The following is a 25,042-nucleotide window of genomic DNA, read 5'->3' on the forward strand; positions in this document are numbered from 1 at the left end:
AGGAAGAAATGCCCCTTGACAGTTTTCAAATCGGCGTCATGGTGGCGCTATAAAGGGCCAAGTCGCGTCTCACACACACACACACACACACACACACACACACACACACACACACACACACGCAAACAAACAAACAAACAAACAAACAAACACACACACACTGGTACTGCAACACTTCCAGAGTTCTTCAGTTAATAAACATCTACTGCATGAACTTGGACACATCATCAGTGTTGTAAACCAAGACTTGTCAGGGTCCTCCATTTTCAATTCATCAAGAAATCGGTACGCTTCTGTAAGTATACAGAAGAAAGGAGGGAATGGAAAGAGCTGGATTAGCTGGAGTAAGAATAAATGGAATATTGTTGTAATGTATTTGCTATAATACAATTCCTATGATGCATAGGATTATTTTTGTATTTGCACATTTAAAAAACAACACATTTGGAACAACAACATATTGTAGGGTGAGATTTAGAAAACCCTGTGGGATTTATAAGGTTAATCTAATTTAACAAAAATGCTAATAAATCATAAAAATCAAACATAAATGATTTGGCAACATAAATGTAATACAACAAGGGATACACTGAAAAAGTAAAAATACATAGTAGAAATGAAAAGTGTATGTGTAGTGTGTGTGGAAGAGACTGACATTGAATTGTTACATTTGATTTATCAAATGGTTCTACGTTTATATTTAAAATGATTTAGTGAAGATAGACTTTGATGACATCACAGTATAGAACATAGAAGTGGGCATGGTTTTATGGACCCACTGAAAAAATCGTCCATTCATAGAGATTTACAAAATTATTTAACATTTATTTAAAACATATATGTATATGTAAATGTATTAAAATATTTATATCAATTATTTTAAGCCTAGAATCAAGCCTTCCAGCATCCTGGTAAATGATGACCATAACACCTCTGATTCTGTGAATAAATCCAATGTAAATCGCTAAACATAGAGCATTTATTAAATGTAGTACATGATTAAATATGCAATCTTGTTTTTGTTGTAGTGTATGGTCATGACTCACCAGGATCCTGGATGGATTGATTCTAGGCTTAGAATAATTGATATACATATTTTAGTAAATCTATATGGGAGAGTTTACACTGTACGATGGCTCCCCCTAGTGACCGTTTATGGTACGTGCACCGTGCACGCTCCAGACTCCAGCAGGGCTGGTGCGCATGTGCACAACCCTTGGATACACCGTTTCCACACCTAAGCCAAAGAGATTCTATATAAAGAGGCGACACTCTCATTAAACCCCATAGTAACAACCAGTGCCTTCGCCATATTGGTGTGATAACGCAACTTCCGGTTGCTCTAAAAAACATGGGTGCGTTCCATAGAGTATTAAAAGGATAGAGACTGAACTGGCGCGAAGCTCCGCCCCCACCGCTATTCATGTCAGTGGAAGTTGCTCAGTGGCGTTTTGAAGCAGCCGGAGGGACCGTCTATTTCCGCCTTTTTGGGAGCACTTCCGCATTTGACCTCCAAATTTTGGAGGTCAAATGCGGAAGTGCAACCAAGCGCTCAATGTTAAAGCCCAGCTGCACGGGGTTTCCTCGTCATGAATCCACAGGTCCGCCTGTAGTCCTTCCTCTTACCACTAGGGCCCAGCGCTTCAACATTGGAGTGCCTAGCTGGCCCCTTGGTGCGTTCGCAAATTCTCACTGGGAGCGCACTCGTGTATTAGCTTGCATTGCACAGTGCGCTCTTTCCGAACGCGTCCAAAAAAAGTATTTGAAGTCATTCTATTCCACTTCTAATATTATCCTTCTATTTATTTATTTTTTATATTTTTTGTCCCACGATTTTGTAACCCATTTTTCACCCCTGTGTCAATCATCCTGTGATGTGATCCTGGGCTCTACACACCCTCCGCCAACCTAGGGAGAGCAACGGACTTAATATTATCCTTCTAGAGAACTGGTCTGTGTTGAACAGAGAAAAGGTATGAATATGCATGCATAGCCTATACTACTTTAATTATTTACTATATCATATTTACGAATGGATCAAAGCTGAAATTACTTTAGTAACATATTCATTCAGAAGTATGTGCGTGTGAACGTGCGTCCAAAATTGAATTCAGATTTTAGTTCAATGGAAAGGAAAATATATAAACTACAATTACAAATAATGTTACCAAAGAGAACTTAACGTCCACATTGATGATGGTTTTGGCATATATTTATAGCCTACTGATAATGCCCTGTATAGCCTACCCTACATGCTTTTTAATTACATTTGACTTGACAATGACAAACGACTCGCCTCGACTGCATCAATGTAGGCTTGCTAGGCTACATAATGTTTAAAATAAATGATCAACAACTTATTGAAGACATAACAGATTTATTTAAGTGTAAATAATTCTTCAGAATTTGCAGTTTACAAAATGGTTCAAGAAACAGGAATACCAAATGAACATCCATAGTTCTAAGGCTAAAAGCAAAAAAAGAATATATATATATATATATATATATATATATATATATATATACACATTGTGGTCCTAATTACATTGTGATAGTACTGGCGGTAGGCTATATCCCAATCACCAGCTACAGACAAAATGTACAAATAAAATAAGCCATCAGGCTAACTAATACTGACATGTTACTGATGGGTCATCTTCAGTAACTTGTGATTGCGCTTTTGATTTGGCTGTGAGAGTCTTTGATTTTGCATGCGCAAGATGTGGTGAATGCGGAGACGAATATAGAGTTTGATCATGTACACAAGAGATGTTTTGCACATTTCTTTGTCACATGCCACTCCATAGCCACTGCACTCACCAACAATTGCCATAGAACTAGTGATATAGCCTTTTCATCAGATCCGTAGTGTGGATAACCTGTCTAATCTTTGTCCTAAAGTGAAATTCTATGGCTGTGATCAGATTCACCAGTTGTATGGTAGGCACTTTTAGACCCTTCTCTCCCAAATTCAAATCAGTGTACTGTTGAGGAATGCATACATACTGTGAATCAGCGGGGACAACTGTGGTCACAATTTCACAGTCCTTACAGGGATTGTTTACAAATCTCCTCACAGCCTTGCTGCCCACATACCCAGCCAGGTAAACGAATACACTCCCATCAGATCCAGATGTTCCTGAAACTGGTGGCGTCATGTCACTCAGCAGGCCCATGACTCGTTTTGGTAAGACACCCTCACGCTCAGGCAAAACATCACTGCCCTGGAAAAACAAATACAGACAAATATTAACCATAAGCTCTACCATGTCATATAACAGTTTACTTATTATGCTAAATAAAAACCTAATCATCCATTATGTTATCTTCTGCTCCTGCAGTGTCTGGAACAGTGGCTATCTCAGCTATATGATCAGTACTCAATGTGTCACTTCTCTGCCTAGCCAAGTTTATTACTTACTGTATAGCATAGCTGTGTTCCTCCATCATTTTCTCAGTGATGGTGATGCTTTGACTCAACTGGGAGGCAGGTTCAGCCAAGACCTGCTTGGTGCCGGTGATGACCTGGGGCTGGGGATCACGCTGAAAGGAGCAGATATAAAGCAAGCATAAGTTAAATCATGTCACACCTATGAAGATCCACTTATGTCACTTAAATAGCATGCTGAAACAATCGAGCAGGTTTACCTGGGTATGCTCCTCTGAAGCATAGTCATGCTCAGCCAATATCTGCCTGGTGTCTGTGATGACCTGTGGATCAAGGTGAAATGAGCAGATATTAAAACATATATATCACATATAGCCTATGCAGATCCATTCCACATACACTGTATATCTGAATTTGAATAAACAAAATATACTTTGCAGGTTTACCTGGGTATACTCCTGTGAAGCATAGTCATGCTCAGCCAATATCTGCCTGGTGTCTGTGATGAGAGGTCATGTGACCAAAAAGTTATTCAATTTCTTAGATTTCAGAAATTCATAAAGAAATACATTTTTAGGAAATAATTCAAAATAAAGGGTGTGCATGATGTAGGAATTACTGACAAATAATTTAAACAATGATTTTGTTGAAGAGATCATGTGACCAAAAAGTTATTCAATTTATTAGATTTCAGAAATTCATAAAAAATACATTTTTAGGAAGAAATTCAAAATAAAGGGTGTGCATGATGTAGGAATTACTGACAAATAATTTAAACAATGATTTTGTTGAAGAGGTCATGTGACCAAAAAGTTATTCAATTTCTTAGATTTCAGAAATTCATAAAAAATACATTTTAGTAAAAAATTCAAAATAAAGGGTGTGCATGATGTAGGAATTACTGACAAATAATTTAAACAATGATTTGGTTGAGGTCATGTGACCAAAAAGTTATTCAATTTCTTAGATTTCAGAAATTCATAAAAAATACATTTTTAGGAACAAATTCAAAATAAAAGGGTGTGCATAGTGTAGGCATGGCCAATGGACACTGTGATGTGTTTTGGTGTGTCCAGGTGGTTTTGTCTAGGAGATATTGCATTTAAAAAAGATTGCAATCTGTAATTTATTGACGGTCCCTAACATTTTCGAATATCCAACTGGGTGGATATAAAACCTGGCTGAAACCAACTTCACCGCGGTCTTTTACATGACATTACTAGAAATACTTTGGAAAAGGTTTGGAATTTATCAATGTTCCTGGAAAAATATTTTACTAAATGTTCTGCCAAAAACAACACTGCCTTGGCATGCCATTATTTTTTTTTACACGTCTGCTGCTTGGGTGTGGTGTTGTGGAGGAGGTCTCCCCGAACGTGTACATGTGTCACACTAGTTGAAACATAGCACCGATTTTTGTCCAGCGTCCAATTTGTAAAGGCCATGCACTCCAGTGAATAGCATTTATCCATTTAGATAACTTTTTTATAATGTTATTTCATTACTTATTTTATACAGAAACGTGTGTCTTATATCATCGTTTAATTCTTAATTATATATTAATTATAGGCTATATTATAGTTTTAATGTGCAAATGAATCGTTTATCAATACTTTAGGCCGGGTGCTCTCTTATTTTGAAGAGGTAGTCCACCGGAAGTCTTATATTTGCTGGATTAGATTTGCTAAAAAGACACTGGCCTTAGATTTGCCTGGCGAAAACAACATGGTGCTGCAGTGTTGACTGACTGTTGTTGACTTGACATTACCGTGGTTTAATCTAAAAGGAAAATACAAAGAAACCTACAACGTGTCGTTTCAAAACAGTGGCCATGCAGTGTCGTCGTTAAGCAGCAGGAGGACGTGTGTTTGCAGCTCAACCACTGAAACACAGCAGGCACCGTAAGATGTTCTGAAGATCACGTTGTGTATTTATCATTTATAGATGAACGAAATGTCTGTTCAATCTAAATATAAATCTTAACTATTCTTAGCTGCTAGCTTGTTATAATAAAGTGATCATAAATACAAACGATAACCTCCATAGCAGCCGCAAGATATACCTGTATACATTGTTTTGTTGCATGAATTGTTGTTGACGTCACGTCACTATCATTGTAGCCCAGTTACATAAATGTTTTACAGCATTACAGTGGTTAATCTGAACATAATTTAAGGAATGATCAAGTGCAAACGTATCTTATAATTGTAGGATATTTACCAGTAGGATATTTCCCCTCATATATCACTGTAGACTATATGTTTTTAACTTTTTTTCCTAGCCTTTCACACGTCTTTCTAGCAAATCTAAGCTAGCAAATATAAGACTTCCGGTGGACGATCTCTTCAAAATAAGAGTCCACTGTAGAGTATTGAAAATAATATTAATTTGCACATTAAAACTATAAATTGAGCATTTAAACGATGCTATATAAGACACACAGTATGTTTGTGTAAAAATAAGTAATTAAATGGAGTGCATGGCCTTTATAAATTGGACGCTGGACAAAAATCCCTGCTATGTTTCGACTAGTGTGACTGAACACACACGTTCGGGGGAAACCTCTACAACACCACACTCCGCTAAGCAGCAGAGGTGTAAAACAAAGGCATGCCATCTAGTGAGGTCAGAGATTAAAAAAAATGTCCCATTTCCAGACTAAAGTAAACACCTATTGTTGAGTTTCACAGCTGTAATAGCGTGTTGTACCAGAAATAATAATAATAATATACTTGACGGAGGAAAACACTGAAGTAAATAAATAACACACCAGGAGGCATCAGTTATGTGTTGCTGGATAAGTATGACACACGTCACTGAACAGATTTATTCTCACCTGTTTATATACAGATCATCATAACAATCATTTCCGGTCTGGGGTTTGTTACTTCACAATAAGAGTCTGTCAATAATAAAAAATATATATACAATAAAGATCACATTCCAACACCTATAGATTGCTGTATAGTTGTCCCTGTATCTGATGGAAAACTGACACAGACCAGTGCGGAACTTTGGGAGATGTAAATGATTTGCCCTTCTCGTATTGAAGTGGTGCACATCACTTTTGAACTGGAAAAAGTCGTTAAGGGAATGTACATTGCCAGGCACTTCAGAATTGTTGACCTATTAGCTAAGGACATAAGTTAATATGTTTCATCATCTGCCTGTGTGTGTGTGTGTGTGTGTGTGTGTGTGTGTGTGTGTGTGTGTGTGTGTGTGTGTGTGTGTGTGTGTGTGTGAGATGCCGAGTGCCAATCAGGGTGGCATTGGGTTCCATGTTTATAGTCTTTCGTATGACCAGGGTGGGGATTGAGCCCCTGACCCCTCAATCACAGGGCAGACACTAACCACAAGGTCAGTGAGCTTGTTAAGTTTGACTACAAAGTTATTAAATGCCCTTAATTATTTTCCAGGTGCAATGAAAGGTCTGGGTGGCTCGTCAGGATTGACTGTGGAAGAGAAGGCGAGGTACAATGAACAGGCAGCTGCTCTAAAAGCTGCAAGAAGTGCAGAAGGCCTCAGTCCTGAGTTGAGGGAACAAAAGATCTCCAGGCATTTGAAGAAAATCCAGAGAGAGGTTTGTCGGAGCTACTGTACTGTATTTCTTCAAGGTGACCATGCAGTTGTATTAAGGGCTCGTACACATGGTAGGATTTCTAAAGTCGTCGGAGATCATCAGCCAATTTCAAAAAGAGACTGTAGTGAAATACAACGATCTGTCATTATACCATTGGAATACTCTATGAATACAGTAGGGCTGTTCCTGACTAAGGATTTTTATAGTCGACTAGGATTTTGACTAGGATTGTCAATAGTCGACTAGGCTTTTTTTTGTGGGGGCTGGTGAAAGTTACAGGTATGGTGTGTGTGATATTAAATGTGAGCTTGTAGTTACCATAATCACAGTGATCCGTAATCATATTTCATCATATTCAATGGCTTTTGGAGAGAAATTAAACTCCAGTCACTTTAGTGTAGAGAGAGGTGTGTCTGTGTCCACGCTCGTTAACGCGTCAAGGAAGGCAATTATGCTTCTGCAACTGTCAAATGGATGGTATAAGATGTTGTTTAGTTTTGGGCACTTTTTGGCACGATTTGTTAGTTTTCCATGCAACATTCTTTCTAGGATTATATAATTAATGTCACATTGCTCCAGTAATATATTTTGTTTTTGTTATGCTCTCTTTTCTTTCCACAGATATCCATGTTGGAGACGCTAGGCGTTGAAGTAGTCACACTTGCGTTCAACCGCTTCAGCTTGGCTCCTGATAAGAAAGTGCAGCATTTCGCCAGCAGGAAAGCGGAACCATTTTTTAGTGATGCCGCAATCATGCAGTTTGGTGGTTTCTTTGCTGGTAATGTCTTGAAAAGAATGTATCACCGTATTTACATGATGAGCAGCAGTTACACATACACGTAGACTGAATTGGTGTCATGTGCTTTGTACAATCAATGTTTCAAGGCATACTGCAAGGAGTGCACTGACATTTGCCCATCCAATATCCCCGCAATTAACGGGGATATTGAATGGGAACCTCCAAGCATCAGACACAAATGTCAAATGGTACGATTGTGGAATAGACTTGTGGAGATGTCTCATGAGAGACTCACAAAAAAGATCTTTAACTGGGATCTTAGAGGTGGTCACCCCTGGACAAGTGAACTTAAAAGTTTATTTTACTCTTTGTTTTTTATTTGTTTAAATAAATTACAATGTAATGTTCATCAAATTAGAAATATAATGTTCTCTAGATATAAATAAAACTGGTGTAGGGACCTTATGTGAAGTATAATTTAAACAAAAGACAACAATCACACAATCACAGGGGGGCGGGAGAGGGGAGTTGCACCACTCGGTTCACACTGGTGTGATTTTTCTAAATATGACGACATATGGGAAATTCTGGTTAACTTAACAAGATGTCTTCTATCTGTGGGGATTTCCTCTGGGCTCTAATGAAATGCATTATGAATATACTGTAATGTAATGCTGTAAACGCAAATGTGAAAGGGTGTCTTATAAACCCACGAGGGTTGGGCACAATGGGCCTCATGCGCCAATAAGTTCCTAACTATGTGGTGGGTATGGTTTGGGTTGGGTTGTAAACTCTAAACCAGTTCTCAAACATTTTCATGTATTCATATTTTCTGCTAGTGAAATGTTTTGAAGATTTATCAAAATGGGACGCGTTTGTGAGTTTGTAGATTGGCTATTTTCAAAGTATAAAATGGGATTATTAAGTGGTAAAATGTTCCATATTTTGCTGTGGACTGCCTGGAACTTCCTCAAGGACCCCTTGCAGAGGGCACTATTTTTCCTTTATGTTTTCAGATTGCGCTTAAGAACAAAAAAGCACCCTAAGAGTGCTCCACAGTGTGCGTAGATTCTGTTCTTACCTACGAACAAATCACAGCTAAGAAAACATTGAGGGACCCCAAAACCTTCTTAAAAAAAGAGGGTCTAAGAACAAATTTCCTCTTCAGAACTTCTTAAGAACGGTTGGAGCATGAGGCCAAATGTGTGAAGGACACGAAAATAAACAATCAATTGAATTAATATAATTTCTGTCGCTGTTTATAGACGCTTCATCTTCAGTATTTGCAGCCACTGCAACCACTTCAGCAGTTGAAGACAAAAAAGAGTTGATGAAGAAGGTCCAAGATCTCTTCAACAAAAAATACAGTAAGCTCTTTTTGGCATTATCATCAGGTACAGTAGATGTAATTAAAATGTAAAAGATCACACATTGTAGTTTTTGAATATACACCTCAATATGTACTGTGCCAGTTACACCACCAAGTTCAACATTAGTCTAGCCTAGTTCCAATGTACACTAGTCTAGCATAGTTCTTCTTAGCGATGGTCTGATATCCAGAAATAACAGACCACTGGGAATGCAGCGATTAGCCAATCTGTATCAAGCATTCAACTAGGCCATGGCATGTAATGCTTGGCTATAGGCCTAATGCAACGGCCACATCCTTGCCAGCACACATGGCAAGTTATATATCATATTATGATGGGTGCAGTACGTTAGTTAGACTAGTCATTGGTCCAAAAAACGACAACCCATGTCCGCATGTCGAACAAATGCTCCGTCGGATTATTCTCATCTCTCGCTCTCTTTCTCCCTCCTCCTCTGTCCTTATTTATCTTTACTTTAAAGACGAGGCGGGTGGGAGTGGAAAGCTTCCGTACAAGAAGGCGATTGTGCATGCCACCGGTCTTCCCCAAACGATCTCCTTTAGAAAGCCGAACTTTTACGGGAAAGATCATCTTAAGGCAATCCTGGAGAATGCACACCAGATTTCACTTAATATAAGTAGGTATTTTTTTTATACGTCTTGTGATGTAAACGCATGACTTATGTATTAGTACCATTTTGTCAGTGTCAGTGGCGTTTCCAGGAATTACATTTTGGGCAGGCAAGATGTGTCAATTGTCGTCTCCCCGCACAGGCGCGCACAATCGTAGCACTAAAGGTTTTCAAAGAGAGATACCTGCCAGGCAAGTAGGATACAAAGGCTGAAAGACATGCATTTACATTCCAATGGGTGACTGAGGGTCGCGCTCTACCGCAACAGCCAATCACTAATAGCTTTTTGTTTTTGTCCTCTTTTTGAGTGGTGCTCCTTACGGACTTATGTGTGTGTGGGTGCCTGCCTGGCTGGCTGGCTGGGTATGTATGAGTATGAAAACAGCATGGTTGTCTTTCACCACCTGTGCGCAACCTAACACACACGCACATATTAAAATACATTTACCACCAGCATTAATTAATCCCTCGATAGCGTATTGCCAAGGTTTTATCGCACGTAACACTTACTTTGAAGATCCAAATATCCGTAATCGCATGTTCGTGTGAAAAACTGCTGTGTGTGGTATCATGACCGGTTGTTGTTGTCCCGCTCGGCGGTGGAAAAAGCTGACCGCGAGTATCTCAGCGCCTGCTACAGGCCGTTGAAAACGCTTGTCTGGGCCAGAAACTGCCCCCTCAATGTCCTTTCTGAGATACAGGGCTTTGAAGACAGGCCTTACAATGCAAGTGGATACGCACTAGTTCTCATTTTCTGCCCGAACCCGGCCCGGCCTGGCCCGACATTTTAGGGCCGGGCCGGGCCCAACAAATATGCTAATTAGTCGGGCCGGGCCGGGCCTCGAGCTCTGTGATTTTTAATTTTTCTTCTTTAATTTTTTTTTTTATTATAATAAAAATAGCAATTCTGTTATTTGTGTAATGTGTAGGCTATATAGCCTACAAGTATGTATTTATTATGAAGAGGGCTGCGCTATGGTGATTCACTTGTGACAGGAGGAAGACGGAGGAGTGGAGGCGGGGGGCTTGGAATGGATTACTGACTGCGCAGGCAGAGAGAAGTGAACGGTGGGGTGGTTGTTTAATGTTTATACCGCTGGCTGGCCTCTGTTTTGCGGCGCACCAAATGAGCTTCTGCTTGGCTGTGATGAATAACCTAATCATTAGGCCTAATCAACGTCATATAGTCACCAACCATCCATATAATTCTGTAGTGTATGATCTGACCACGCAATGTTACAGTCCACTGCAGGCTACAGGCTATTTGATTTACAAAATGATTAGTATTATAACCGCCGTCGGCTCAGTGCGGCAGCGGCGCTCCTCGTTATATGTGCCCGATTTAAAATAACAGATCTCTAAGTTGTCGAGACACGCCATGAGCGGTGCGTGGATGGTTTGTAAACTTCGTAGGCTATGTTTGTTCTTTTGGACACCGAACGGGGACGATACTTGGGGTCTTGGACATAGCTTCACTTCAGAGGAAACGGGGAGCTACTCACCAGTCACCACCACTGGAAATGGAATCCATTAGAATGATATGGAAATGGTAGGCTACATTAACAGTCTAACGTGAGCTACATAAATCCTTTATTTCGGCGATAAGTCCATTGAACTCCGTTCTCACTCTCACACAGACACACACTAAAAGAAAAAAAAGAACGCCACTTTATTGCATGGCCAGCGCAGCAGCACGCGCCGTCAGTGGTTCACTGACGGCGCGTGCTGCTGCGCTGGCCATGCAATAAAGTGGCGTTCTTTTTTTTCTTTGTCGGGCTTTATAGGGCTTCGGGCCTAACATTATGGTATTTTTTAGGGCCGGGCCGGGCTTCGGGCTGACCCAGTTAGGGCCGGGCCGGACCGGGCTTCAAATTTCGGGCCCGATGAGAACTCTAATACGCACGCATCTTCAAAATGGCCGCGGCCAGTGTCTCACTCAATGTTTACGCGATAGCTTCATTAGCTACGATCCGATCCGAATTAAAACTTGGATTAAAGAATGTAAACCCTGGTTCACGAGAGTCTCGTGTTTGGCGGGCTAGGGTACTAATTTACACCCTCGTGTTCCTCGTTTGTGGCGGGCAGACGGACTGTATATGATGATTTTGGGTGTGACAGTACAGTACAGTACAGTACTGTACAGTAGAGGGTACAGTAGAGGGACCGGCACACAGTAACTGTCATTTCTCAACCGTTTCGGACGCGGGGCGGCACGCCGGAACCGGCCCGGCCCCCTGGGCACGTTCCTGGGGGTCTGGAACTCCCCCCACCCCCGGGTACCCCCACATGGTAACTCTGTCATTTCTCTACCATTTAGCCCCGGGAACCCCCACACGGAGTTGCACCACTCACTTCACACGGTGTGCTTTGTTTTCTCATCTTATGGATTTTGGCCAGGCAGAACATGGATCTGGACAGGCGGACGAGGGCCTTATTGTAGATACGCCTCTGGTCAGTGTCTTCTGTTGCATGGCCAAATAGAAAATGTCATTTCTCATTAACCAGGAAAAGATCTGGATCCAGAAGGCCCGTGGCCCCAATCCCTTCCACAGGTGCGAGTACATCCAGAGGAGCAGTCGCCTCAATGCCTTCCAGAAGGTATGGCACAAATGACAATACTGGTGAAAATCACTGACAATTGGGGTGAATTATGGTGTAACTCAGGGTGGGCAACTTTGACCATGGAGAGGGCCACTATATTTCCACCCTCACTCCAGAGGGCCACATTGCATATTACTGGTGTAGCAAAAATGTTTTTTTATTTAATTTCAAATGCATTTAGTTATGTAGATATGTTAGCTTTATGAACTAAATACAAATATACATTGTACATAAGAAAATACATTAACATTTTAATACTAACAATTAGCTGAAATCAATAATATATCAATGTGCAGGCCGCATTAAGTGATGGTGAGGGCCGCATGTGGCCCCTGGGCCGCCAGTTGCCCATGCATGGCCGTGACTACTAACTATATACCCTTCTGCTCCGTGATCCACCCAGAATCTATTATACCATGTTAATATGTACTTGAATTATACTTATTCTTGTGTTCTTCCATCAACAGTGGAGAAAAACAAAAGGGTCCTGAAAAAACTAAGTAAAAAAAGGAAGGCTACTGCAGTCCCAGGCGAAAAATAAATATATTTATTCCATACTTAAGTACACTTTTAGCACAGAAAGTATGTTAAATGTATACTTGTAGTGTCTCTAATCATATTAATAGTACATTTTTGCTAAATATAATATAAGTGAACATAAATTAATTTGTGATTTAGCACATTTGTGATAAGTGTACTAAATGAGAAATATATTTCAAATAGTATGAAAGTATGCTTTTCATGAGTACATTAATTTTATGTTTACTTTTGTCTAACTTAAATACATATAATCACAAATAAATTTGTGATTATTATATTTTAAGTACTTTATCAATATATTCACAACAAGTTCTCCTGAACATGCATTTATTGTAAGATGTACTTTAATTATAATAATTAAAAATATATTGGTGATTATTATATTTTAAGTCCATTAGCAATATATTTATAGCAAGTTCTCCTGAACATGCATTTATTGTAAGATGTACTTTAATATAATAATTAAAAATACATTTGTGATTATTATATTTTAAGTCCATTAGCAATATATTCATAGCAAGTTCTCCTGAACATGCATTTATTGTAAGATGTACTTCAATTATAATAATTAAAAATACATTGGTGATTATTATATTTTAAGTCCATTAGCAATATATTCATAGCAAGTTCTCCTGAACATGCATTTATTGTAAGATGTACTTTAATATAATAATAAAAAATACATTTGTGATTATTATATTTTAAGTCCATTAGCAATATATTCATAGCAAGTTCTCCTGAACATGCATTTATTGTAAGATGTACTTTAATATAATAATTAAAAATACATTTGTGATTATTATATTTTAAGTCCATTAGCAATATATTCATAGCGAGTTCTCCTGAACATACATTTATTGTAAGATGTACTTTAATATAATAATTAAAAATATATTTGTAGATTGTATTTTTTAAATGCACTCTTAGCATATTTTAAGTAAATATATTTGTAGATTGTATTTTTAATACATTATAAATACAATACAAGTATAAACTTTCAGTATATTAAGTTTAAGTACATTAAGTACTAATGTGCTATAAATACTGCCAGGTGAAATGGGAGTGGCTAGAGGAAGTCCATTTCCCAGCATACACTGGGGCGCCAAGGACCGTGTGTTATTGTTCTTATTTGTGTTATTATTTGAATATTAGAATGTATACTGGAGTTATGTTATGGGTAATTGTGTTTAGGGTTTTGTTGTGGAGTTATTTGGTGATTTATGTTGTTTTATGTGATTTGTTAGTAAAACCATGAATCTAAATGTCTGTTGGTTTGATCAGTCCCTCTCCCCTTTTCCCATTCATATGTATAGTAACATGGTTGCTCCAATTAAGAGTTATATATGCAAATATATGCAAATTTATACTTTTCCGAAGTATATATATAATATATATATATACTTTGGAAAAGTATAAATTTGCATATATATTATATATAATGCTTAAAATTTATTTGGAGTATAAAAGTCATTAATTTGAAGTATACGTACTATCAAATATATTTTAAGCACATGAGTTTGTAATGTTATTATATTAACACATTGGTAGTATATTTTAAATGTATTTATTTATATACTATACAAATACACTATAAATATAATATAAGTATGCTTTTCACTCATCGGAAAAAGTATACTTGGGATACTGGAAGTATATTTTCAATTTAACACTATTGTTTTGTCAGAAAAGGGTTAAAAAGTAAAGAAAAAATATATTTAAGACATGTTTAAGTAGATCTGATAGTGTATTCGAGATAACAAAGTATATTTTAAGCACATTAGTTCATAATGTTATTCTATTAACACATTGGTAGTATATTTTAAATGCATTTATTTAATACTTGATATACACTCGATATATTCGAAAATACACTATAAATATAATCTAAGTATGCTTTTCAAAAGTATACTTGGAATACTGGAAGTATATTTTCAATTTAACACTATTTTTTTGGTCACAAAAGGGTTAAAAAGTATAGAAAAAATATATTTAAGATATGTTTTAGCACATCTTAAGTGCAACTTAAGTATAAAAAGTACAACTTAAGTAGTTTCAAAATAGCACAATTTAAATTAAAATAGTTTCAAGTACAAATAAGTACATTTAGTATACTTTAAAAAAGTATACTAAATATATTTCTTTTTCGCCTGGGGTACCACATGGTAAGATGCTTTTCGTCAATGACTTTGAGACGGCAGCACAGCATCTAACAATAGCAAACCTTATTTGTATAGCACGTTTAAAACAAAGTGCTTGTTCAGTTAATTTATGATTGCCATTCCATTCTTGTTAGATTATTGTTATTAAGTCTGAACAGAGAAACAAGGCACGTCCAAAAAGTGCCCATAGATTAATTATAATCTGAGGAATTTGCTTGTTTTAGGGGTATTAAAATGCCTTTCTTGATCAGTCAAAAGGGAGACCGAAGGGGGAGGATCAACATATGGAATGTCAGAACAGGTCTTGTCCATATATGGAGATCTAAGGGTTTGAGGTCAGATGTAGAGTGGCTGGCCGGCTCCATATATGCAGATCTAGGTGATGATCCAGTCTTATCCATGTATGGCTATGCAGGGTTTGATGAGGTCAATGTCATGATCTTCATATATGGAGACGGCCATATTTGGAGCGTGTCACGAGGCGTGATAGGCGTGATGTGCATGGCTTGGGCTACATCCTAACCTATAGTCCTTAGCTCACATATTAATGTGCCCTTCGCTAAGTCCCTCCCCAACCCGTCCTTGTCCAATAGGCATGTTAGTAACGGTTACTAAGAGAGTAGACATTGGCCATCTTTTCCTCCTCTTCCTTCTCACCCATTGAGATGCATGTTAAATGACAGGGATTTCTCCATATAAATAATCGATCATTTCAGCAGCAAGAGATTCAAAATGTCTTCTAAATCCAAGTCAACCAGGGCCTGCAGTGGGCTATGCATTATTTAAAAAATCACACCTGTGTGAAGTGAGGGGCGCTAATACATTAAAGTAACTCATGTTGCTATGATTAGGTGGTGTAAAACAAACAAACAAAACAAACATTAAACTCTCTTTATTGTTAATGGCATATGTTTGTTTAACTAAAAACAAACATTATACCTGTATATAGGAGGGGCCCTCAATAAACTAGCAATACGAGGAAATTTTAGAGAAACAGTATCCAACTCAAAGAAAAAAATATTTACATTGTTGGTGTCCAGTGTTGACTAACATCTTATTTCTCTGCTCCTAGCCAGTGGAGTTGACGAAGACATCTTTTCACACTGCTCTGAAGTTGAACTTGAACTTGAAACGGACACTGAAGACGGTGGTGATGGTGGGGAGACCACTGAAGACAGTGATGATTGGAGGGAGATCACTGAAGACAGTGATAGTGGGGAGCCCACTGAAGACGGTGATGATCCGGGGGCGACAAGTCAGTGTAAACTGTGTAACAAGAGTTTCAGTAGTTCATATCGTCTCGAGATACACCAGCATGTCCACACTGGAGAGAAACCTTTCCTCTGTGCATTTTGTGGCAAGGGTTTTGGTTTGTTATCTTCCCTAAAGAGACACCTTCGGATCCACACCGGAGAAAAACCTTTCCAATGTAAACTGTGTGACAAGAGTTTCATTGAATCGGGTCAGCTGAGGACACACCAGCGCGTCCACACTGGAGAAAAACCTTTCCTCTGTGCATCTTGTGGCAAGAGTTTTAGTGACTCGAGTTCACTGTGGAGACACCGACGTGTCCACACTGGAGAAAAACCTTTCCACTGTAAACTTTGTGACAAGAGTTTCAGATGGTCAGTTTCACTGAAGTCACACCAGAGTGTCCACACTGGAGAAAAGCCTTTCCTATGTGAACTATGTGACATGAGTTTCAGTCGATCAAGCTTTCTGAAGAGACACCAGCTTGTCCACACCGGAAAAAAACCTTTCCAGTGTAAACTATGTAACAAGAGTTTCAGTAGTTCATATCACATCAAGATACACCAGCGTGTCCACACTGGAGAAAAACCTTTCCACTGTACACTGTGTGACAAGAGCTACAATGTCTCCGGTCAGCTCAAGAGACACCAGCTTGTCCACACTGGAGAAAAGCCATTCCAGTGTAAACTGTGTAACATGTGTTTCAGTAGTACGTATTATCGTTTGAAGCATCACCAGATGATCCACAAAGAACCTCTCCAATGTGAACAATGTGACAAGTGTTTTACTGAATCGTCTACTCTGAAACTACACCAGCGTCTCCACACTGGAGAAAAGCCTTTCTCCTGTAAACATTGTGAAAAGAGTTTCAGTCAGTCAGGTTCCCTGAAGAAACACCAGCTTGTCCACACTGGAGAAAAACCGTTCCAATGTAAACAATGTGACAAGAGTTACAGTGATCCAAGTAACCTGAGCAGACACTACCGTGTGCACACTGGTGAAAAGCCTTTCAAATGTAAGGACTGTGACAAGAGTTTCATGGTGTCAAGTCATCTAAAGTCACACCTTCGTGTCCACACAGGAGAAAATAAATACTAAAGTCACTCTTGTGTGACATGAGTGACTAAACAAACATTAGAAGACCATAGACTTGGCTGCCATTTATGTCATAATTGGTCGAAAAACTTTTACAATATCAATGGTGTAACATGTGTTTTACAACGTCATCTTCTCTGAAACACACCTTCGTGTCCACACGGGAGAAAAAACATGTCAATATAAACACTGTGACAAGAGTTTCTGGTGCTCTGAAGACAACACCTTCGTGTCCACAGTCCAGACAGGAGAAAACAATGTCCATGCGTTAAAATGAGCTCACTGGAAGGATCAAATGAAACGGCTTTATGTTGGTACGGATGTGGATAGACGAGCGAAATATGGATATTTATACTGCTCCTAACAATAGAGGCCTCCATTCTCTCTCTTTTTTTATCCTTAAAATGTTAACCATTTATTTTGCCTTTTTTTTGCTAGATGGTGCCATTACAGTAATGTATTGCAACTTATAATGTTGTTTTTCTAGAATGTTACTGTTCTGATGTTATGATTTGAATGTCAATTCATGTTTCAACTAGAAAAAGTGCCCTTCTGGGCACAGGTCTCCACCAGGTTATCCACAGATCCGTGCAGTTAGAGGTAAAAACACTTTTGGGCCAGTTATAGCGCCACCTTGAGGCTGAGTTGAAATTGTTCATGTGGCATTTCGTCCTCGGCCTAGTGGGAATGTGCGTGCACAATTTCAGGGAAATCACGCGATGTGTTCATGATTTGCAGCATTTTGTTTGAAACTGAGCACTCCTGTGAACTTTGGAAGCCAATCTTAACCAATCAGGATGGAGTCTGAGAAATCTGAAAGACCCGTTTCGTTGAATGGCTCTAGAGAGACTGTGTACTAATTTGCGTGATGTTTGGACAAAATCTGTAGGTGTACTGTGAAAAAACTTGTTTTGCACAAAGCGGCCTCCTGGTGGCGCTATAACAGGCCGTTCTGGAAAGTTTGGGGCAGAGGTTCATGGTTGGCATCCAGGGAGTGTGTGTGCAAAATTTGGCATCGACCGGGTTAACGGTGGCTGAGATTAGCTGGTCACGGACGGACGGACACACGGACACACGGACGGACGGACGGAGTGCAAAACATACTCTCCCCATGCCTTCGGCTGGTGGAGACAACAATGTAGATGGAATGCAATCTTGCTGCATTTTATTACACATAACAAGTATGCCAATAATTACCACCATGACAAAGATCCGAACTGGAGCAATTTGAAGTGTGTGACAATTTTATTAAAACAAAAGAGGTGGCATAACAAATTCTCCTCTCCTCTCTGATTTCACACTTTTACGTCACTCTGGATAAGAGCTTCTGCTAATGCCTAAATTGTCAATTTAATGATGGACCCGCGTACGTGTTGAAGTGTTCCCTCAATGACGTGCATATATCCAGGTTGTATGAAAATTGATGTTTGCTTTTTTTAATGGAGGGAAAGGCCCATTCAAATGTAAGGTACGTTAGGTGTTTTTAATGGAGGGAAAGGCCCATTCAAATGTAAGGTACGTTAGGTGTGTATAGAGTGTATTTGGTGTGTTTGAATGTGCCTCAAATCTCATACATTTAGGGCCACAGCTATCCATTATTTCCTTAGAGAGGAGATTTTTCTATTGATTACCTTTTTGTTTAATCGAATAATCGAGAAGCTTTCATCTTTTTCTTAGCTTACGCATGTTTCATGATAACTACTTTTTATGTATGTGATTGCTTCATGTAAATCGCTCTGGATTAAGAGTGTCTGCTAAATGCCTAAATTGTAAATTGTACATCTGACCTCACTGACACCAGATTAACAGTTTACCTCCTGCTTCTCAACTGTGCCGTATTAAGAATCTCTGTTGTTTCAGTTGTGACTCACTAAATCAACTGTAGATTTAGTCGACTCTGTCACTAAACCATTTCAAAGGACTAAATTACTAAAACTAAATGCAATTGTACTCAAAAGACTATAGGCCTATGACTAAAACTAAACAAAAATCTGCTGTTCAAATCAACAGTGTCTGAGCTGAGAGACTCACAAACAACATCACATTTATCTGAGATACACAATCAAAATTAACATATTAAAGCTACACTTGCATAGTATGCATACAGAGATAGACAAATAGACAAAGAGACCAATAATATCTAATTCAAAGTCATGCGCACACTCACGCACACAGAGTCATTGTTGTCAGCGTGCCCAGACAGCTCAGTAAACTAATAACTGGTTGGTTAAAGAGGACACAAGTCAGTAGTTCTGCTGATGTTAACACAACTAACACGTCATGTGTGTGTGTGTGTGTGTGTGTGTGTGTGACTTGACTTTGTGTAGTATCCGTAGGATCCAGGTTAATGAGGGTCATGTTAGAAACTCCTGAACTCTAATGCGGTCACAGTTCTGCTGTTCTGCAGCGTTAGGCAACCTTGTTGTAAAGCAAACAATCTATTGACTTTGGCTCCCAGGCGGCTGCAGTGTAAACTGTGGTGTTATGAGATTGTAGGAGATTGTATTATTATTATAGTGAATTAGATCCAAAGTAATTTGATTGTGGAGGAGAAATCGATTACAACTCTTAACCCATTCTGAACGGGCACCCATTTTGGTATCAGCATCATGTCATGCTTTAGCTATTGAAAAATAGCAGATCTACAAGCTCATATCGCGCCACCGAGTGGCGCGATATGAGCTTGTAGGTCTGCTATTTTTGAAAGATCGAAGACACTTTTAGAATCTGATCTCAGGTCAGAATGGGTTAACTTGGCGGGACCGTTGTTTTGTGTCATTTGTTCCTTGACAGGAAAATGTATTTTCACCTTGTGTAGCCTGTACTGTACATAACACTCTTATTAACCCATTTAGGCCTGATGTCCAATTCTTTTTTTTAAATGTCTTTTTTAAATGTATTGTTTCTATATCAGTGGGCCGTGGCTCTCAATATTTCATGTCAAGCACCCCAAAAATTATATGAATTTGGCATCTGAAAATATGTTGTTCCAGGGACCCCACAGAAGCAAGGATTTGAGAAAAATCACACCCGTGTGAACCGAGTGGTGCAAAGTGTTTGTTTCATAAAAATCCACTGCAGACATGTTATGAGCTACTTTGCGTCCTTGCAGGTGATTATTTTTCTAAGTGCTGGAGTTTGGAAGCGCTCGTTTAAATATCACTCAACTGCCACCTGTTTTGAATTGGCACATAATGCAAAGAGGCAGCAGGACATTGCTTTACTGAAAACGAGTGCTTCCAAACTCTGATGGAAACATGTCCGCGGTCTGCAAATGGGCAATAGCTTCTTCCAACTCAGACGGTTATCCAAAGTAAAATCCCTTGGGTCAGTCCACAATCTAGTGAAAGCAATCCACGCTGGACTATTGCAACTCAGTGTAAACTGAAGGTCATTCTCAAGATTAAAAGTTGTGCAAAAAGCGCCCGGACGGCTATAGGGTAATAGACTCCTGACAAGCAGGACCACATCACCCCAACTGGCATCCCTTCATTGGTCGGACACAGAGCAGATTTTAGTTGTATTATTTGTTTATAAAGCCGTGAATGGATGGATGGCACCACCTTACATCTCTGAGCTGCCATGTGCTCCCTCGACACCTCCTGACGTCCATGAGGTCAGTTAACCACTTTAACCCGATCTACATTATAGGTTATTTAAAAATATATGATTATTGTGAGCTTGTAGATTAGCTATTTTCAAAATAATCTTTAAAAAAAAACATCCAAAACATTGTAACAACAACACAAATCTTGTACGGAGGCCTGTGGCAAAACATATTTTCTGATGGGAGTACATATTAACCCATTCTGAACGGGCACCCATTTTGGTGTCAGCATCATGTTATGCTTTAGCTATTGAAAAATAGCAGATCTACAAGCTCATATCGCGCCACCGAGTGGCGCGATACGAGCTTGTAGGTCTGCTATTTTTTTTTTAATCGAAGAACGACTGACATTTTTAGAATCTGATCTCAGGTCAGAATGGGTTAATCAGACCAGTGTGTGTCCAGTGGAAAACTTGTATGAATCTGATCTCAGGTCAGAATGGGTTAATTTGACTATAACTTAAATGTACTGACCAGATGCTTCATACGGTCCCGCGAACCCAGCTGAACCAAAAAGGTGTTCCCTACCCTGTGCTCTGCCCCGCCCTCTCCTCTGGACACTTTTACATCCAGACTCAAAAACACACCTGTTCTCCCTGACCTTTGAACCTGTTTAAACCCTTCATACCATGTACGCCACATTTACCTTCTGTTCTGTTACCAAGTTCTGCTGTTTGTGTTTTGGTTTACATTTTATGCAGTGTTAACTCTCGTGTTTTAACCTGTTGTCTGCCATACCGGTAATTGTTTTGCTGGACGGCACTTAACACTGATTGTTTTTGACCCTTGTGCAGTTCCAACAGTATACTCCCCATGGCCTTCACTATAAACCCCTAAAATAAAGCAGCTATGCTTAATTGAATTGTAACCTTTAAATATATTTTGAATAACCAACCTGGTATTCAATTTTAAAAGGTCGCGAATCGACGCCCAGGAGGTGTGGTTGTTTTTGGCTCCAGGGAGAGTTGTGTAATGTTGACCCCTGTGCAGACTGCAGTCCAACAGGCCTGCTTATCGGCCTGGATCTGAATAAACATGCTACGCACTGTGGACGCACGCAGCCTGGATCTGAATAAACATGCTACGCACTGTGGACGCACGCAGCCACAGTAAGACTGCTATTAAAGGATTCCATACAACATGTGTGACATTATCCAGTAGAGAGAGTTATGGATCACTATCTCTCAGATACATTGCTGCTGATAGGCCTGGTGTTGGCTCTGCTCTGGGTGCTTGCTGTGAAGAAGCGTAAACAGTGCCGCCTGCCTCCTGGACCCAGGGCGCTTCCTCTCGTTGGGAACCTCCACCAGCTGGACAAACGGGCCCCGTTTACCAGCCTGGCCCAGCTCAGTGAGACCTACGGGCCGGTGATGACGGTGTACCTGGGCCCCAAGCGGGCCGTGTTCCTGGTGGGATACGACGCAGTGAAGGAGGCCCTGGTGAAGCAGGCCGACGACTTCGCAGGCCGGGGTGCGCCACCCTTCTTCCTCAGAGTCACCCGGGGATATGGTATAATGACCAGTAACGGAGATCGCCACCGTCAGCTCCGCCTCTTCACCCTCAGCACGCTCAAAGACTTTGGGATGGGTCGGAAAGGCATGGAGCAGTGGATCCAGGAGGAGGACCGACACCTCGCGGCACGCATAGAGGACACTGAAGGCGCGCCCTTTGACCCCACGTTATTGCTGGGCTGCGCGGTGTCCAACGTGATCTGCCGTCTGGTGTTCGGCCAGCGCTTCGCCTACGACGACGCTCGCATCCTCCGCCTGCTGACCATCGTCAATGACACCATCAACTTCGTCAGCAGCCCCCTGGCACAGCTGTACAACATCTTTCCGTGGTTCATGGAACGCGTGCCGGGCCGACACCACGATTGTATCGCCGGCATCGAAGAGCTGAAAGAGTTCATCGTCGAGAGGATTAAAGACCACAAGGAGACAATGGATCCAGACTCGCCTCGCGATTACATCGACTGCTTCCTCCACAGGTTCAACCAGGAGAAGGAGCTCCGCACGTCAGAGTTCCACGACGACAACCTGGTGGCTACCGTGTTGAATCTGTTCCAGGCGGGAGCAGAGGTCATGGGCTCAACGCTCCGATTCACGCTCAACGTGCTCATCAAGTACCCCGACATACAGGAGCGAATGCAGCAGGAGATCGATGACGTGATCGGACGAGGGAGGTGCCCAAATATGGGGGACAGGAAGTCCCTCCCCTTCACGAACTCAGTGATTCATGAGACCCAGCGGTTCCTGGATATCGTTCCCATGAACATTCCTCACTACGCGCTACGAGACATCTCCTTCAGGGGCTACAGCATCCCCAAGGGAACGCTGATCATCCCCATGTTGCACTCAGTCCTGAGAGACAAAGGCCAGTGGGCCACGCCGTGGTCCTTCAACCCACAGCACTTCCTGGACCACGACAGCACCTTTAAGAAGAACCCCGCCTTCCTGCCCTTCTCCACAGGGAAGAGGGAGTGTGTCGGACAGTCTCTGGCGCGCACGATGCTGTTCCTGTTCATCGCGTCGTTACTGCAGCGCTTCAGCTTCTCCTGCAGCGCTGGTCCAGACTCCATCGACCTCAGCCCGGAGTTCAGCAGCTTCGCTAACGTGCCCCGCAAGTACCACGTCATCGCCACGCCCCGGTGAGCGCAACGCTAACGTGCCCCGCAAGTACCACGCCATCGCCACGCCCCGGTGAGCGCACCGCTAATGTGCCCCGCAAGTTACAGTTAGAGTACATCTCTAACGGCGCCATCGTAGAGACGTGGGGCGAAGACACCATTTACGTACGCTTACCTGCTGGCTGGAAGCTCCACGTCAGCGTAAGCGGCCACAACATGTTCAGTGGCGTCTTGATCTACAGGCGCTAAGGTGACTGCTTGGTAGAAATCAGTGGTGGAAAGTAACTAAGTACATTTACTTAAGTACAATTTTGAGGTTTGATATTTATTTTTATTTTCTTCAACGAACACATCACTGACACATGGTATACAATTCCGCACATGCATTCATCCTGTCAATAAACAGATAATTATTGAAAAGCATTGTTGTCTTGTAAGTTTTACTGATTGATTACTGACTATAATACATATCTTGAGTACAAACCTCTGGGCGTATCTGCATTATTGAAGAAGCATATATACATGATGACACATGGGCTTGTCCAGTTGATCACATCACATGGTCAATTATCCAATCAATAGACCCAGTTGGACTATCATGGGTAATTATAGATACATGGAGAATCCTATACAATATGCACCTGTGTGATATTAGGAGGTTAACATGACCTGTAGAATGCAGCTCTGTAAGTTCTGATTTAATTGTATTAATGAGCCTTAGCCAATGGGATGCTCCTTGCTAGCTGATTAGTAACTCATATTGTCTGGGGGGGGTTTCTGGCAGTGTGAAGTGAAGCAGCTTTGGAGCAATACTAGTTTTTGACCACATGCACACACAGAAAATAAATTAGTTTTTGTATTGTTTTTGATCGAAGTAAATAACTTTTTCATTACAATTCAGTATTTAAGTCCGACGTCATTTTGTAGTGCTACGTTACGTCCGGGTCCAAGTGGCACCAGCTCCCGTCCGCATCCCATTGTAAATAGAATATCTAAACGTGTGAATCTTTTTAAATTGACGTTATTTTTCAGAAAGGAAGCCATAGAGGGTTAAAATGGGTCTTAATGCTTCCAACTCGAGTGGAATTATTAATGTTTTGTACAAGTGTCCATGACAACAAAAATATATGATGTGGAGACAATAAAGACTATTATTATCATTATTATTGAAGGTGGCAACAGTCCATTTGCTCGGTAAAATATTTCGGGGGATATTTACAATGTGTGCAGGCTTGAGTATGTTGAATCTAGTTTGCATTAATGAGGATTTAGTTGACACAATAAAATAAAATGGCGATAGTATTCCATGTGGGACAGACGGCCTGTCACAGCCAGATTTTGGAGAGCAGCGCAGCTTTGTTGTTGCGAGGAAAGCGGTAAAATGAGACTTTCGTGGTTGTTTTCGTCTCAGATTTAGTCCTGACGGAGCGTCACAGTATAACTCCATGGGGACAC

General features: G+C 40.4%; 3 protein-coding genes across 3 annotated transcripts in view; 2 read left to right on the top strand and 1 right to left on the bottom strand.

Moving 5' to 3' along the window:
- The window catches only part of irbpl (interphotoreceptor retinoid-binding protein like), a gene marked incomplete at both ends in the record, with an annotated part of 50,419 nt that extends 45,647 nt beyond the window's left edge, over window positions 1-4,772 (bottom strand). The window contains 3 exons of the mRNA XM_083787611.1: window positions 3,422-3,543; window positions 3,649-3,711; window positions 4,719-4,772. Of these exons, the coding sequence (XP_083643737.1) occupies window positions 3,422-3,543; window positions 3,649-3,711; window positions 4,719-4,772 (239 nt within the window). The remainder of the gene's footprint in view (window positions 1-3,421; window positions 3,544-3,648; window positions 3,712-4,718) is intronic.
- Window positions 1-25,042, top strand: part of kctd2 (potassium channel tetramerization domain containing 2) — a 182,675-nt gene that overhangs the window by 59,063 nt on the left and 98,570 nt on the right. The window lies entirely within an intron of this gene.
- LOC310874385 (cytochrome P450 2F3-like) lies at window positions 22,131-23,612 on the top strand (the record flags this gene model as incomplete). The annotated part of the gene is made up of 1 exon (XM_083787161.1): window positions 22,131-23,612. The coding sequence occupies one exon, from the start codon at window positions 22,131-22,133 to the stop codon at window positions 23,610-23,612; it is 1,482 nt and encodes a 493-aa protein (XP_083643287.1).

Source organism: Protomyctophum parallelum, assembly GCF_964188405.1.
Source record: "Protomyctophum parallelum genome assembly, chromosome: 17".
NCBI lineage: Eukaryota > Metazoa > Chordata > Actinopteri > Myctophiformes > Myctophidae > Protomyctophum > Protomyctophum parallelum.